Source organism: Bacillus rossius, chromosome 8 (assembly GCF_032445375.1).
Source record: "Bacillus rossius redtenbacheri isolate Brsri chromosome 8, Brsri_v3, whole genome shotgun sequence".
NCBI classification, from domain to species: domain Eukaryota; kingdom Metazoa; phylum Arthropoda; class Insecta; order Phasmatodea; family Bacillidae; genus Bacillus; species Bacillus rossius.
In genome coordinates, this window is record NC_086336.1 from 51,501,372 (window position 1) to 51,517,705 (window position 16,334).

The window sequence follows — 16,334 nt, forward strand, 5'->3', positions numbered from 1 at the left end:
GCCCACGTCTCCGCACACGAAATACTTAAAAACTACTGCTGCCCAGCACTAAGCAGTCCGCTTCTATGTCAACAACGCACATGCAAACAAAGCATGTGTATATATGTAATCTCCGAATGTCCACAGATGGCTGTCTGTCGGCTAATGACCTTTGAGGCAAGCATGACTCGGTTAACCGCGATTTTCGATTATCCGACTCACTCGTCCCCTTCATTAACACGGATAATCGGGGTTCTACTGTAGTAATATTAATTATACTATAGTAAAAAATTATGCATAAATTGAGATCAAGAATAAACTTTCAAACTTAAAATTTACTGATTTAAGAAAATGCATTGCCAGTTTTTTTTAAATTTCCTTTATTATGGTTCCATGTAGTGTCCTCTCCTTTTTATTTTAATGTATTTGGGATCAATTTTTCTTGAACTTCTGTGACGTGTGAAAAATTTTTTTTTTTGCTGTATGTTAATAAAATGATTTAAAAAAAAATTCCATACTCGTGAATATTGTGCTATTCAATTCGAAATTAAATTCAAATAAAAAACAAGTATTTGTGTAAGCCTAGTAGCAAGCTACAAACCACCAGGGTACCAACTCAGTGCTCATAAATTTGAGTCCTAACTGGGTTTTATGATGGCACCCATGAGCCTCGCCACATGAGTGCAATGCGTCAGAGGTCGTGCTGTGGAGCCCGAATACCAATTGGTCGACATACCGGCCAGTGTGGTTGTGTGGGATAGGTAGTGTGTGGGCATGTCGCCCAGTGCAAAATAGTCAGCTCACGTGGTCCGACGGTCTGGTGGAAAACTCGTTCACCAAGCGAGGACTTTCCTTTGGCAAGATCTGGTTTTTCGACTCCCCAGTCCAGCCTGATAGAATTTGAAAATACTTAGTTTCCCAAAATCACTGGGTTAAAAAGCTGGTATAATTCTCTGGTGACTTCACTGTTGACAGTACGTAAAGCCAAATAGAAATATCCAGTAGTATATCTACGTGTGACAAGAACCTTCTGTGTTATGTTTTCAGTGACTGTTCTGCCCAACTCAATCTCACAAGACAGCGTCGTCACTCTGTCTGGAGAAGAGACATTGTGCGAGGACCCAGGTTTCCTGAGTCAGGTGGGTGGCTTGAAATTGGTCATGCCCAAAAATGGCTTGAAACTTGCAGTAGTTAAACAAATTTTTCCAAAACTTTTTGTCTAATTCATCAGCATTGTAAGTCGACTTTGCGGGTAAGAACTCTCTGTGTTTGTTCGTGGGCCATCAAAAGAAATCAAGGGCCCGTGGACAAAAAAATTAACGAATGTAAAAGGTACCTTGGCCATAACTAAAAACTTGATCTGTAGGTAACACATAACTTGTAAGTTTTCAGTAAATTATTTAATCTTTAGATGCATCAAAATTATGTTCTAACTCAAACGTGCCTGGGTCTCAGAGATTTCGCCCCCTCTGCCCCTTCCTCTCTCCCTCCCTGGTTTATTCTGTTGAATGAGTTTGTTGCATTGTGAAAGTGGGAAATTTTTGTTGTCGAACGCATGATAAATATTGCACCAACGTAAAGCATGGAAATGTAAGTGTGCTTAAAACGCTTGTATTGACTGAGCTTGAGATAGCCGGTAAGAGTTAAAAAAAAAACTGGGGACAGGCCAATCAAATCCTCTTATCAAAAAAAACTGGGGACAGGCCAATCAAATCCTCTTATCCTCAAATACCATCAAATCCTTAGTATTTGAAGTATTCAATATTTGAGTAAAAAGATTTGAAGAAAAATATTAAAGGACATTAAGTAAATTAAAAAATTCAACACTGATAACCTCTGAAGTTGACTACGTTAGTTTTTTCCTTTTCTTCATACATATCCTGTTACCATTCCCCAGGATATTGTACTTTTAACATGTAATTATATAAATAAAATTACAACATGTTTTTATTCTAATTTGTGAAACAACCAGTTAAAGAAAAGAATGTATCATCACCATAGTTAATATATTTAATTTATTGTCAATTTTTTTTGTTTTTGACTCTTGACACCTAGATTCTGATTTGAAGGGTATGTTTCAGGTACTCTCTGAGATTGGATTCAAATTTGATATTCGAGATTTTTGACTGGAGAAAATTAGGATTCAACACATCATTAATAAAAACAAACATATGTTGGTACCTCAGAACTTTCTAAGCCACTGCTGTGATTGTGCTGAGGTGTAGATATGTACAGTGGCGTAGCCAGGATTTGTGTATGGTGGGTTTTAAGAAGCATGGCCCCCCCCCTTCCGTATTAAAGCGGGTGGTCCGGTGGTCCGGTGGTCCTCCCCCGGGAAAATTTGGATTTTAAGGTGTAAAATAGTGCTATTTTAGCAGTTTGCGGTACTTAAATTTAAATATTGTAATGGTAAAATTTTTTATTAATTTTAATATGAAATTGTTTGAGTGATGAATCAGAAATTAATTAAAGATTTGGTGCTAAGGGGGGGGGGGGGGTTGAATCCTTAAACCCCCCGCCCCCCTGGCTACGCCCCTGGATATGTAGAGAGTGAGAGAGTGGCATACAGGACTGACTAATGGTCTGGCGATGGTCGCAGCTGGAGCCGGCCATGAAGGAGAACATTGCGGAGAAGCTCCAGCAGATATGCGGCAGCTCCGAGCTGGTGTGCCAGGTGGGCGACATGAAGGCAGCCTGCGACCAGATCCTGTCTTCGATAGAGGAGGAGTCCAACGCCATTCCGAGGAGACGTCGTCGGGCCGTGAGTGCTTCTGCCCCCCCCCGTCGCCCGTCCGTGGCAGACTGTCAGTATCGTGTCGAAATGAGAATAGTAGTGAATTCAGAATAACTATATACTCGTCATGAGTGAGATGGATGTTTTAAAAAAAAAATTGAGTTGTAAAGATGTTAGCCAACATGAAAATGTTGTATGCTAAATAAATGCATCAAAATAAACCTGCTGTAATTCATTTTTGAAACTGTATACATACATGTTTTCTGACATCATGAGACTCATGTCAAAGCACTGCATACATGGTAATGCTAGCCGTCAACCCTACTTTGTTCTTTTATTTTTGTGGGCGACAGGCCAAAATATAATTGCTTTAAATCTGTGCACTGTGGAAAATATGCAACTGAACACATTTCATGACATGCTATGAACTAGAGTAGGGACAGAGGTAGAGGTATTTCGTGATTTCTATCATCTTTAAAAGAATTTTCATAAGCTTTAGTTTATAAAAATTATATCTGTGTGACTTCAGTACATTTTTAGAACAGTGTTAACAAATGTAAATTTTGAGACGTGTAACCGTTCAAAAACAGTAACTTTCAATTTCTCTAGGTAGGTGCAGGCCCAGCCGTTGTCGTAGACACAGCTGAGTCCAATATCAGCGTTACCTTCCAAATCAAAGGTAAGTTTTAACTTCCATCTGCACTGTTTCGTGACATTGCTTGTACTGTACTGACCCTGAATAATGAAAAATTTGCTGAAAACCCAAATGCTGCCTGAATATGTTATGCACAGTTAATTTCATTTTGCACTATTCTCACCATGTAACTCTCAGCACTAGTACCAACTGTAAACTCCTGAAGTGAATTTTGAAAATATCTAAAAGGGAATAGTGCTAGATAGGAAAATTTTAAACAGTAGTAATATCATTTTTTTTTAAATAAGTAAAAAAAAAAAAATGCAGATGGTAAGTCATGGTCTAAGACACAAATATTTCTTGTAAAAAATTGAAGTTGTTTGTTTTAAGTTTTAATAAAAAAAAATATAGAGGTTATTTCAATTTTAAATTTGAATTAAGTGAATAATTAATGAAGGTATGAGAATACTCTTCAGCTTGCCTGGAAATTTGATAGGTAAGTATCAGGCTAGGTTTAAGCAAAATTTTAAGTAGCCTATATCGGGGAATTAATTCATGTTTGAGTTTAAAGGTGATTATTTAGCTTGAATCTAATTCCATGTTTGTAATGAAATGGGAATTATGTTGTTATGGTGTTTTCACTGTGGACTGTTAACACCATCTTCCTGACGGAACGACTTACCGCGGCGGCGCGATATCAAAGACTGACTAGTTGCCGGCACTGCCAGCTAGTGGCGCTACCGCAGCCAGTAGCGCGGGAAGTTCAAACACAGTCTTGATACGAGGAATGTCTCAAAAAGTCCCAACATATTTTTCACAAATTTAAAAACATCACAAGTTCAATCGTACACAAGTCCAAACATACGGTGTGAGGGTGAAACGAGTGAGAGTATGCGTTGTGGCGTAGGGACGGCCTCGAAGAGCCAGGACGCGGGCCGGATGCTGGTGAACGGGATCCGCCACGTGAAGGAGGCGCTGGGCCCGGCGCTGGCCCGGTCCGGCTCGCTGCAAGTTGGCCCCCGCAAGAGGCGGCTCCGGGTGCGCCACTTCAGGACCGTGGGGGAGCCCCGCGTCTCCTGCGGCCTGGGCTCCGTCTTCCGGCGGCACAAGTGCGGTGCGCTGCTGCCGGCCTCCGCATGCCGACACTGTTAAAAGTTATTAATCTTTTAGGGCGCGAATTACATATTAAAAGACTCAATATCACAGAAACAGCGTGTATTTCTACTTCCTTTTATACATCTTATTATTGTCCCTCTTCACTCATAAACAAAACAAAACTTACTAGTGCTACCAACTCAAAAACGTTTGATTGTATCTTTAACAGACACGCTCCTCGTGGCCGGACACATCACACTCTGCTCGTGCTCTCTCAAACCACTTAGGGTTGTAGTCCGGTCCTGACTTCTTCACACCACCTTCCAGTACTCTCACGCTACCCCCTGGGCAGATTAAATTCCGGCCCGGACGTAAAACCATCTTTCCGTACTCTCGAAGTATGCCCCAGCCGTTGCGTTCTGATCCTGAATTTACACACTCTTCCAGTATTCTCACACTGCTCCCAGCCAGTTGCATTCTGGAACTGGCTTTGTACCATTTCCCTTAATCTCACACTGCTCCCGGCTGGTTACATTTTGATCCTGACTTTATAGTACCATGTTCCTGTACTCTCACGCTGCTCCCAATCAATTACATTACAGTTCTGACTTTATACCATTTTCATGTACTCTCATAATGCTCCCAGCTGGTTACATTACATGTTCTCTTGCTCCCACAATGCTCCCAGCTGGGGGACACTGGTGCTGGTTAAAGGCCATCCTTCTGTTCCCTTACTTTGTTGTTAATGCGATGACATGGCGTTAAATAACAAATCAGTTTTTAAATAAAATATTTGTATCTGAACACTCGAAACATGTTTGTCCGCAAACAATTAGTGTTAGAGCAAAGGCTTATTTAAAAAAGACATTTCATGCACGATAGTCAGGAACAAGTAGGTATACCAGTTATAAGTGCGTGATTTAATTTGTTTGAAAATGTTGATACCTTTTTCATACAGGTACACAGAATTATTTACATTTATTTTTAATATTCAAAGTAATTCTGTTACAAATACATTCACTATAAATTATTGTATTGTTAAAATGCATGACATAGTAATGAAAATATTATATTATTTTGGTAGAACACATATTAGGTATCATTTTTAGTATTATAGTTGTTGAATTGTATACTATCTTTACCAAAAAATAAAGTGTTTGTAAGAATAAAGAGAAATGTCCCAAAATGGTCAATTTTTAAAAAAAATGACTTTTGGCTTAAAAATAAAACCATTAAATTTTGTTCCATTCTTGCGCTTCAATAATTATTATTTCAATACGATATATTTTTCATGAAAATATCACACAAGGACTGTACAATTTAAAGTTGCCTGACTATGAAAGTTGGTAATAATCACTAGGGACTGGAAAAATTCGCGGTTTCAATGACCTCTAGGATAGACTCTACGATCCTCTATGTACTTATGGAAATTACACTTGCTGATTGGCTACTAATCCGTGACACCTGTCAACTGGAATGCTTGTGATTCGCTGATTTTTTTTTTGTTGAGTATTCTTCATTGGCTTAGGGTCATTCAGGTAAACTGTGGTCCAATCACTCAAGCAGCATGAAGTTGAACTAGTTTGGATTCTAGCCTGTCGCGAAATGAATCCGCGAATTTTTCAGGTCTCTAATAATCACTTTTGCAGTGAAGTGCCCAATGGGAACCCACCACAACGTGACGTCCGACTCCTGCGAGCCCTGTGGGATCGGCGAGTACCAGCCGATGGAAGGGGAGGCGGCGTGCGTCCCTTGTCCCGCCGGCTCCTCCAGCAGGAAGATCAACGCCAAGAACATCCGGGACTGCCGCGGTCAGTACACGCGCTGCTTCGTTGTCTTCCCGCGATGGCTCTGAACGAACCTGGAGGTCACAGTGCAGTGTTGCGCAAGGAGGCGGTGAACACGCGGTTCAAGGTCGAAATCTGGTGACGGGCCGAATCCCGATGTTCTCGGATCCGTATCTCGAATGGGAAACCCAGAGCGTACCTCGAGTACACCCCTCGAATCCGAATCTAGGTGTCAAGGGTAAAAAAAAAATAATTAAAATAAATGAAAGTATATTAAAAATGGTCGAACCCTTTCAATGCTTGTTTAAAAAACTTAAGCTTCCAGAATGAACTCACATTGCAAATTTTTTTAATACAATCACATTTTAAAAGTACAATATCTTGGGGAATGGTGATAGGATAGGTATGAATAAAAATAATTGATCCAGTAAACGCCAGAGGTTATCTGTTTTTAAATTTTTTTTTAAATTTTACTTTGTTTCTTCTAATATTTTTCTATGAATATTTTTTCTCTCGAATATCGAAGTCTTGAATACTAAGGATTTGATGGTATTTGAGGATTTGATTGGCCCATCCATAGTCAAAACATTACCAGTGGGAAGACTTGAAACGACGGAGCTACCAAGATTATACATACAGTAACAGGTCTTTAATCCGGCATTCTGTGGTTCGTCACATTCTGCAGTCTGGTGCCTGTCGAGCCACTCACGTTCATACTTTTTTCAGGTGGGTTCCGGCTGTTGAATTTGGCCGCCAGGTTGCATTACTGCGCTGCCGGTGTTTCAAGTTTGCTCAGAGCTTATCGTTACTGTCAGTTTTCATTTCAGTACATTTTTCCTCATTTTGGTGGATTACATTTCACATTTCGATAATGAATATTTGAAGAAGACCAGTGCTTTATATAGGTATTTTGTTTATAGAGCAGCTTACAACAACTTATTTAAAAAATTCATTGTACTGTATATATATATATTTTTTTTTTTGGTATTTCCATTAAAAATATTTTTGACTTTCAATCATCAGGCAAAATTGCTAATTCAGCGTGGTCGTGGTCCCAAAAATGCTGGACTAAAGACCATTTACTCTAGTAGGCTCTGAACTAGGCCTGTGCGAAGCTTCGACTAAGTGAATCATTTGAAGCTCTTTTTAATATTCGATTTGACTTCACCAGGAAATTTGCTATTCGTTTTATTTGAAGCTTTGGTTCTAATGTGAAGCTTTGGGCTTATTGCAAAGCTTTAAAACATTGGAAGCCTAAGATTCGCTCTCATACATATATCTATATCTTTGTGTTATCTAACACAGATATAGTTGCTTAGCTTCTGCATTGTAGCCGCGTTGAAGGCGAAGATATCACCTCAGTAGGTAACTGCTCCCTGATGATAGCAACCGAAACGTCGACCGAAACGTCGATGATATCTTCACCTTGGACGCGACTACAACCCAGAAGCCAAGCAACTCCAGATAATGGGCACAAAAGCCTGTGATCTTTAATGACATTTCAGGTCATAATTCCTAAATGCTGACCTGCTCAATAGGTTTTTCTTTTTTTACTTTTCCATCTTTACCCAACATGATGAATTTTTGGTTTTTTTGCTTATTGCAGGTATTTATGAAAGAAATATTTTAAAAAGTGTGATTATGGAAGCATATTTGCTTGTGTTTCTTAGCTGTGGAAATCCAGATAATAATTTTTTTTAGTTAGTGACCACAGCGTGATGACTGATAAGTCAGGCAAAAGTTCTATTATTTTAAAACCAGCAGACAACAGCATTCATTACAAAATTTGCTACAGAACATGAAAACCAATGATTGTGTACTGGAACATCTGAAGAAATAATTGTTCTGGATTAAAAAAATAATGACCTGAAAATTCAGTAGCCCAGCATGGTTGGGTGAGGTTGGAGCCTTAAGATTTCTCAGGTTCCGTGGCGTGTCAGGAGCAGGCATTTGAACCAGAGGACCCCTGTTGCAGCACTCTGTCCCCCGGGGTGCTACGGCCGCAAGAAGAGGCTCTCTCTGGACGTCCCGGGCATAAAGCCGTGTGCCTCGTGCCAGCTGGGGAGCTACCAGACGCTGCACGGCCAGGTCGCCTGCCTTCCGTGTCCCGAGAACACCACCACGCTCAGGAGAGGTGCCAAGGCGCACAGCGATTGCAAGGGTAACTATCTTCTCTATGCAGCTCCCACTGCGTAGGAGTTCCATAACTCAGTCTACTTCCAGCCAACCTCGTACATCATCACACATCGTCTGAAGCACAAGCGAATCATAAGGCATAGAAACTAGAAACCTTAATTTTTTTTAGGTTTGTGAGTTAATACTGTATATATCTGTATCCCGCAGGTAAAGGATTCCATGTGACAAGATTCTAATTTTTTAAGGAAAGCTAGTTTCAATTCGTTTAAAATTTATTTTTAGGGTTCTTCACTAGTATTTAAAGTTTTTTTCCGTGTAACTTTAACGACATGTAATTCTTGGTATTCTTTATTAGAAAAATATATTATTTTCAAGATAATGGTGTGAGCTCATGATTTAATTTTGTGGGTACAGATTATAGTGAAATTTACCTAAGTCTGTGCTTCCACAGTTTTGATAACTGAAGGCCCAAACGAGTGTTTTTTGCAGCCATTCCGTTTTTTCTTGCGGAACAACATCACCCGGGAAAATACAGGGCCATTGAAAGCGTGGGACGTGGGGGGAAGGGGACGGAAGGGTAAAAAAAAAAATACCCGTGGCCCGATTCAGTTTCCAGATTTTTTTCCCCGATTAGGCGAAAATTACAAGTCTTTTTTATGATGACCTCCCAAGTTAAGTGATACATGCGAAAAAACATTAAAATTTTTGTGGCCATGGTAATGCTTACAGTCTTTAATTTACTTGTTAACTTGCGGGGATTGAAAAGTTTGAACATCAGGTTGATGGAGAGGGGGGGCCCTCCCTGGCCCACGGTTTCTCTCGACGGGCCCCTGCGTTCGTGCCGGATCGTCAGGGGATGTTTGTTTGTTCACCGCGCCGTACGCGACTTGCCGCAGAGAGGTGCCCGCCCGACAGCGCCTCGGCGACGGGGCTGGCGCCCTGCCTGGCTTGCCCCCCTGGCCACCGCCAGCCCGCGGCGGGGCAGAGGACCTGCGAGGACGCGGCCGGCCGCCGGGTGCCCTTCAGCCCGTGCTTCTCGTCGCCCTGCCAGCGCGGGGGGACCTGCCGCGCGCTCGGCCGCCAGCTCTTCGCCTGCGACTGCCCTGACGGATACCAGGGCACGTGCGGCTCAGCTTGGTCTACTGCATCCCGTAGAGCTTTGCACTTTGCACAAGTCCGTTATGAATAGGGACCAGCGGCGTAGCCAGGATTTGTGTATGGGGGGTGTATTAAGAAGCATGGCCGCCCCCCCCCCCCCCGTATTAAAGCGGGGGGGGGGGGGGGGGTCCGGGGGGCTTCCCCGGACAAAATTTGGATTTTAAGGCGTAAAATAGAGCTATTTTAGCAGTTTTCGGTACTTAAATTTAAATATTGCAATGGTAAAATTTTTTATTAATTTTAATATGAAATTTGTTTGAGAGATGAATAAGAAATTAATTAAAGATTTTGTGCTAAGATGGGGGGGGGGGGGGGGGGGGGTTTGAACCCCTAAAAAAAAAACCCTGGCTACGCCCCTGATAGGGACAAGATTATATAGTGAATTGCGATGAAACCAAAATAACACTGAAAAGCATGTCAATACGCCTTAAACCACCGAAATGAAACGACGATCATGATAGCAATCAGCAATTTTAATCAAAACTTAACTCAAATTAAAAAAAACCTTAATATTTAATATATTAAATTCAATTAATGTAATGTATTCAGTATTAATTTTTTTTACCAAAAATGTATGTAGTTAGAAGATTAGAAAAAAATTTTTTTTTTTTAGTTTTTAATATTAGAACTGTTATAAAAACTCATTTTTACATTATGACGTTGGTCCGAAATAATTTTCAGTATTAATCATTGGTCTCCATCTGGATAGTGAACAGCTCTAACTTGCAATGAATAACGCTTGTGTTTAGGGCTGGTTCATGTAACGTAACACTTAGATAATTAACTATAGGCTTCAAGAACACTTGTATAGTTATTTATTTGCAAAGAGAGAGTCATTTCAGTTAGATAGGATATTTCAGAACAATAAAAAAATAAACAATCGGACAAGCATGGCAATAAAGTTGTATTCTTTGAAGTTAAGAAATTTTTTTTATTTTAATTTATTTTACTGAGGACTTAAATGCGGTTGAAAGCAAAGTCTTTGGAGACAGTAACACACAACTATACAGTGCAGGGATATTGCACAAGAAATGTGCCATGTGCTATAGTTAGGTACCATTTACGCTTTTGACTGTCAAATTAAATTTTTTTTCCTTCAAATTATTGTTGGTCAATAGCTTATCTGGTAGGTGCTGGTAAAATAATTAGGGTTGTGCGAATGTTCGGTATACCGATACCGAAATCAAAATTTTGCTACTTTCATTTTCGATTTCGGTAAGAATTTCATCTGTCGAAGTTCGTTTTTAGCGAAATATTTCGAGCCAAACGAAAGTTCAATAGCTTACCGAAGTTCGTTTGTTCTAGTTGAAAAAGAAATCGTAATTTAATAAAAATGTACAGTATAATACCGGTACAAAACGTTCCTTATTATAAAGTATATTTCACTTAACGAATTTTTTTTAAGTCCCCGCCAAAAATCGTATCTTCGCCATGCAAAACGGTTTCAGTTTAAAGTATCATTTTCACTATAACGTATAAATTCTACTAGTAGCGTGGCATTACTACAACAAAAATTACTTAAACTGGTAAATAAATTTCCAGCTAAATGATTAATGTAGTAGAACAAAGATACACAAATACCAACGCAACGTATTTTCTAACCTCTAAATTCTCAAAACAAAGTTAACAAACAGTTGCGCGCACAACCATAGATTATACCGTACGTAGTATGCGACGTGAGCAACACAACACCATTCGATACATCGAAAGACGGAGGTTTGAGAGAAGTATTAATTATTTAGACAAAAGTGTTACGCTACGCTAAAAATACTGTTTGATGTCTGTGCCGGGATTGTTTATTGTTATTGTTGAGTTTATTTTCAGGTTACGTTATTTAAACACCGCATTGTATTTGTGCTACAATATGAATGATCCTGGAGATAAAAAGAAACGAAAGCAATTCACGCTTAAGGAAAAAGTGGATATACTCAGAGAACTAGACACGGGGAAAAAAGCAAGTCGCAGTTGCGAATACATATGGCATTGCGGCTCTCCTGTAGCTATTTTTTTATATATTTTTTTCTCTTTGTAAAGATATGTATGCATGTTTCAGTGCTAAGTACAAAAACTTGAGGTACCTGTAAGTACTTAGCACTGAGATTCTACTGTAATGTCTTTATATGATTTGCTTGTTATTACTAATAATGTAATAACATATGCAAATCATATAAAGACATTAATTAGAAAAAAGATTTCCATTAAGATTAATTTACGTGGTGATGAAAAAAACTCACGTTAATGAAAATACGGTAAAATCATAATTTGAACAAACATGGCAGATAAAGTAAATAAAATTTAACCGTGATTACAGTAGGCCTAGGTATCAAAACAAAATCATGCAATATTTGAAAAATTACCTGATTCATTTGCTTTCAAACAGTAGTGTAGGTACTATATTCGTAAAACATACATTCCAGAACTGTTAGTACACTATTTAGTATTTACCGTATACACATAAACAAAGAACGTACCTACTTTTATTTGCGCACAGCCAAACAAAAACATTGTCGTCTGCTTTATTTAAATTTTACATACTCTGACTGGCATATAAAATCCTCATAATATACAGCCAATTAGACAAAAAGGTCAACAAGTCACTGCATGTAATGACCACTTGGCAGCAACCATTTGTTATGTTTTGTTTTGACCATGTCCATTGCCTAGTTTACAGCTTCCTGAGCTAGCCATGTGTGACAGTGGTGCAAGATGGTGGCCGTTCCGCAGTATTCACGTATTTTTTTCATCAGTACCATGCACGTGATAAATATATTATCATAGACTGCGACATTACGACTGTAAAGGAAATACTCTGTGTGCTGAAAGATCTGGATTGATTCTTGAAATTTACGAGTGACATGGGGCTGTGTTGTGTGGTCTAGGGCGGATGTTGATTTTATTAAATAGTAATATTTATATATACATCAAAAGGTACCAAAATGATTTATGTAATAGAATTTATTACTGAAGAGCAAATTTTGGGGCACTTTTTTTCTTTGTTAATTAAAAAATTTCGCTTAACTTTCGTTAAGAATATATTTATCTCATAGAAAAATTCATTTTCGTTTCACTTTCGCGAAACTTGATAAATTTTCTTTCACTTTCATTTCGTGTGGATAAAGTCACTTTCGCACATCCCTAAAAATAATCAAAGATTAATATTACCATATGGCCTAAAATTTACATTCCAAATGGATGAAACCTTAGCTGTTTAAAGGGTCATCAAGATGTTGTGAAGTAACCATATTTGGGAAAAGGGTGGGGGGTTAAAATCCCAGTGGCTACAGTTGAATGTTGGGATTTTTTAAATTTTTTTTTGGGTTCATCCTGAAAGGATGAAAATTACAAGTCTATTGTTAAAATAATTTATAGGAAACTTTACGAGTAATGTAATTGGCACAGGTGACGTTTACAGTTATGGCCACTGTAACATTTACAGTCTCATATATTTTTTAAAAGTTTGAAAAGTTGTATATTTGATAATAGTGAAGGGGCCTAACAAATTGATTTGCCTCTGAGCCCATGGTTTTTTTCGATGGCCTTGGCTATTTAACTGTGGTGGTTACTGGTATTTAAGGGTTATGATTATTGACTGGGATTCGCAGGTTCGTTGTGTGAGGAAGAAGTGGACAGCTGCGAGTCTTCTCCGTGCCTGCACGGGGGAACGTGCTCCAGCCATGGCCCGAGCTACACCTGCTCCTGTCCGCCCGGGTTCACGGGGCTCTCGTGTGAGGTGAGACGGGTGGATTCTCCCCAGGACCCGTGCTCGTTTATCCTCGTTGAAGGACGGTGGGCAAGAATTTAGAGTTTGCGAACATGAAGCCCATTCAGATCTGTCACTCATAGTTTTACGTGAGCGCTTGAATACAGTTTCGTAGAAACCTAACAGTAAAACACAAAAAAACAGTTTTAATATTATTTTAAGATGTTATACTGAGATCATAATAAAGGTTTTAATGACGTTTATATGGTGGAGTAAAAATATTTTGCATATTGTCTAAGAAAGTGTAACTTCTTGTTATATGAGAGAAGTGACTTTCACCCACTGGAAAGAAAAAAAAATACACGTGCAGTAATTTTAAAAGCTCGAAAAGCAAAGCCCAAGCATTGAAGGCTTTTGCGGCCATTGTCTGAGGTTGCATAGCTGCCGCGTCGAAAACATAGGGTTCTCCGATGTTTTGGTTGAAATTGTAGTCACCATCTTCAGGGTAACAGTCTCCCCCTCTGAAGATGGTGACTGCATTGTCGACCGAAACGTCGGTGAACCTTTCACCTTTGACGCGACTAAAACCTACAAAATGTAATTAGTTGATATAGGTATACTCAAAACCAGTTTTTTTTATTAAGTAATTGAATAAATTAAGCATTTTACTGCACAGATATTAGTTGTTTGAATTAAAATCAACCAGCTGCATGTTAGTATTATGACAAAATATTGTAAGTTCTTTTAAAGTACTTAATGCATTAAAATATTTTGTTACCCTTCACACATTACACACTGAAAATTACACATATTTAATAGATTTTATGTGTTCATCCTAAACTTTCAAAAAATATTTCTTTTCTGACTGAGAAAGAAAAACAACATTTGAGACACATTAATACTACCTAATTAAAGAGTTGTAAGATGCTTTAAAACCTAATATTGAGCAGGTACAGTAAGTCCTCCATTAACGGACAGGTTATGTTCCCAGAAATTGTCCGTTAAGCAATACATCAATTAATTATACCATGTTATCCCATAAGGAGGAGTAATGTTATACGTATTGTGGTGATATTGGTTTTAACCTCTTAGCAACCTCTTAGCAACCTCTTTGCATGAACATTGTTTAACCTTCAATATTACCTCTTATTCAAATCTATGTATTAATTCATGTAACAATCTAAGTCATGTTTTGTGCTTAATAAAGCCTTAGTTTCTGATGATAAGGTTTATTATGTCAATTTATTAAGCACATTTTACCAAGAAACATTTAATACAAACAATGGACAAGTATTTCAAGCCCGAGAGATTTGAAGCAGATCACACAACTGGGAAAAGCTCCTCACAATGGAATCACTGGAAGAAAACATTCAAAGTCTTCACAGCTTCAATCAAGGCTTCTGAATCTGATAAGCTGTTACTACTCTACAATCACGTGAGTCACAGTATATACGAACTTATTAGCGAATGTACTTCTTATGCGTCTGCAATCGAAAAGCTAGATTCACTCTTTTGACTTCTCAACTATTGCTTGCCTTCCTGCTAAGTCTCTGGTTTTCCCTACTAACCAATCTAATCGTAATCGTAAGACCAAACCAACATCTTCCAAAACATCAGCTGCTTCTCCAACTAGCCTTTCCAAAACCATTGTCAAACTGAAAGTAAATGGTTTTCCAGCTGAAGGGCTAATAGACACGAGGAGTTGGCATCTACTTGGACGATGTGACGGTGAGCGGAAAAGACCAATCTGAACACGACTCCAATCTACGAAAATTTTTAGACGTCTGCAAGAAATATAATTTAACCATTAATCAAGAAAAATCCCATTTCAATTTGAAGTCTCTTAAGCTCCTCGGTTATCTCATCGAAAACAATATACTCAAACCAGATCCCGACAGACTTAAGCCACTGATTGATTTCCCTATCCCTAGAAACAAAGCATCCTTGCAACGAGCACTAGGGATGTTCGCTTATTATTCTAAATGGATTCCAAAATTTTCAGATAAAATACGTAGATTAGTGAACTGTAAAGTATTTCCCATGGCCCCTGAACTAATCCAAGACTTCAACAATTTACGGAACTGCATAGTTAAATCCTTCGTCGTTAACGTAGAGGAAGACATCCCATTCTGCGTCGAAACAGATGCCTCTGACGTCGCCATCGCCGCCACTCTGACTCAAAACAAGAGACCAGTAGCCTTCTTCTCGAGAACCCTCACTAAGAGCGAACAACACCATTCAGCTGTCGAGAAGGAAGCTTATGCGATCATTGAAGCCCTTCGGAAGTGGAGGCATTACTTGATAGGAAGAAAGTTTCAACTTATAACCGACCAGAAGTCTATTTCTTACATGTTTAACATTCGGCATCCTGGGAAAATCAAGAACGAAAAATTTACAAGATGGCGGTTAGAATTTGCTCCTTACAACTATGACATCATCTACAGACCGGGGAAGGAGAACGTGGCGGCTGACGCTCTCTCTAGGACTTGCGGCTCGCTCCATACCTTCGACAGACTTGTCCACTACCACAAGGCTTTGTGTCACCCAGGGATCACCCGGATGGCTCACTGGGTGAAGAATCAGAACCTTCCCTACTCCATCGACGAGATACGCCGAGTCACGTCTTCCTGCAGAACATGCTCCGAAATCAAACCTCGCTTTCACAACAAGCGGAGCACCCTCATCAAGGCCACCGCACCCTTCGAACGGCTCAGCGTTGATTTTAAGGGACCATTACCATCCAACACTCCTCGGAAATATCTGTTAACGGTAGTCGACGAGTACTCCAGGTTCCCTTTTGCCATCCCTTGCAACGACCTATCCTCCACAACCGTCATTCAAGCACTAAATCAGATCTTTACACTCTTCGGATATCCTTCATACATTCACACAGACAGAGGCACATCCTTTATATCCAGAGAACTTCAATCATTCCTACATTCCAATGGAGTTGCTACTAGTCGTACTACACCATACAATCCGTGTGGAAATGGCCAAGTAGAACGTTACAATGGGATAATATGGAGAACTGTATCGCTGGCGCTGAAAACGAAGGGACTCGTGATAACGCAGTGGGAGAAGGTGTTACCTGAAGCGTTGCACTCCATCCGC

The 16,334-nt window shown here is 39.4% G+C and overlaps 1 protein-coding gene across 1 annotated transcript in view; it reads left to right on the forward strand.

Annotated features, from left to right (window-relative positions):
- Positions 1–16,334, forward strand: part of LOC134535371 (sushi, von Willebrand factor type A, EGF and pentraxin domain-containing protein 1-like) — a 93,896-nt gene that overhangs the window by 43,725 nt on the left and 33,837 nt on the right. The window contains exons 14-21 of the mRNA XM_063374444.1: positions 1,027–1,118; positions 2,579–2,740; positions 3,323–3,392; positions 4,255–4,461; positions 6,092–6,253; positions 8,205–8,390; positions 9,262–9,483; positions 13,126–13,253. Coding sequence (XP_063230514.1) covers positions 1,027–1,118; positions 2,579–2,740; positions 3,323–3,392; positions 4,255–4,461; positions 6,092–6,253; positions 8,205–8,390; positions 9,262–9,483; positions 13,126–13,253 — 1,229 coding nt within the window. The remainder of the gene's footprint in view (positions 1–1,026; positions 1,119–2,578; positions 2,741–3,322; positions 3,393–4,254; positions 4,462–6,091; positions 6,254–8,204; positions 8,391–9,261; positions 9,484–13,125; positions 13,254–16,334) is intronic.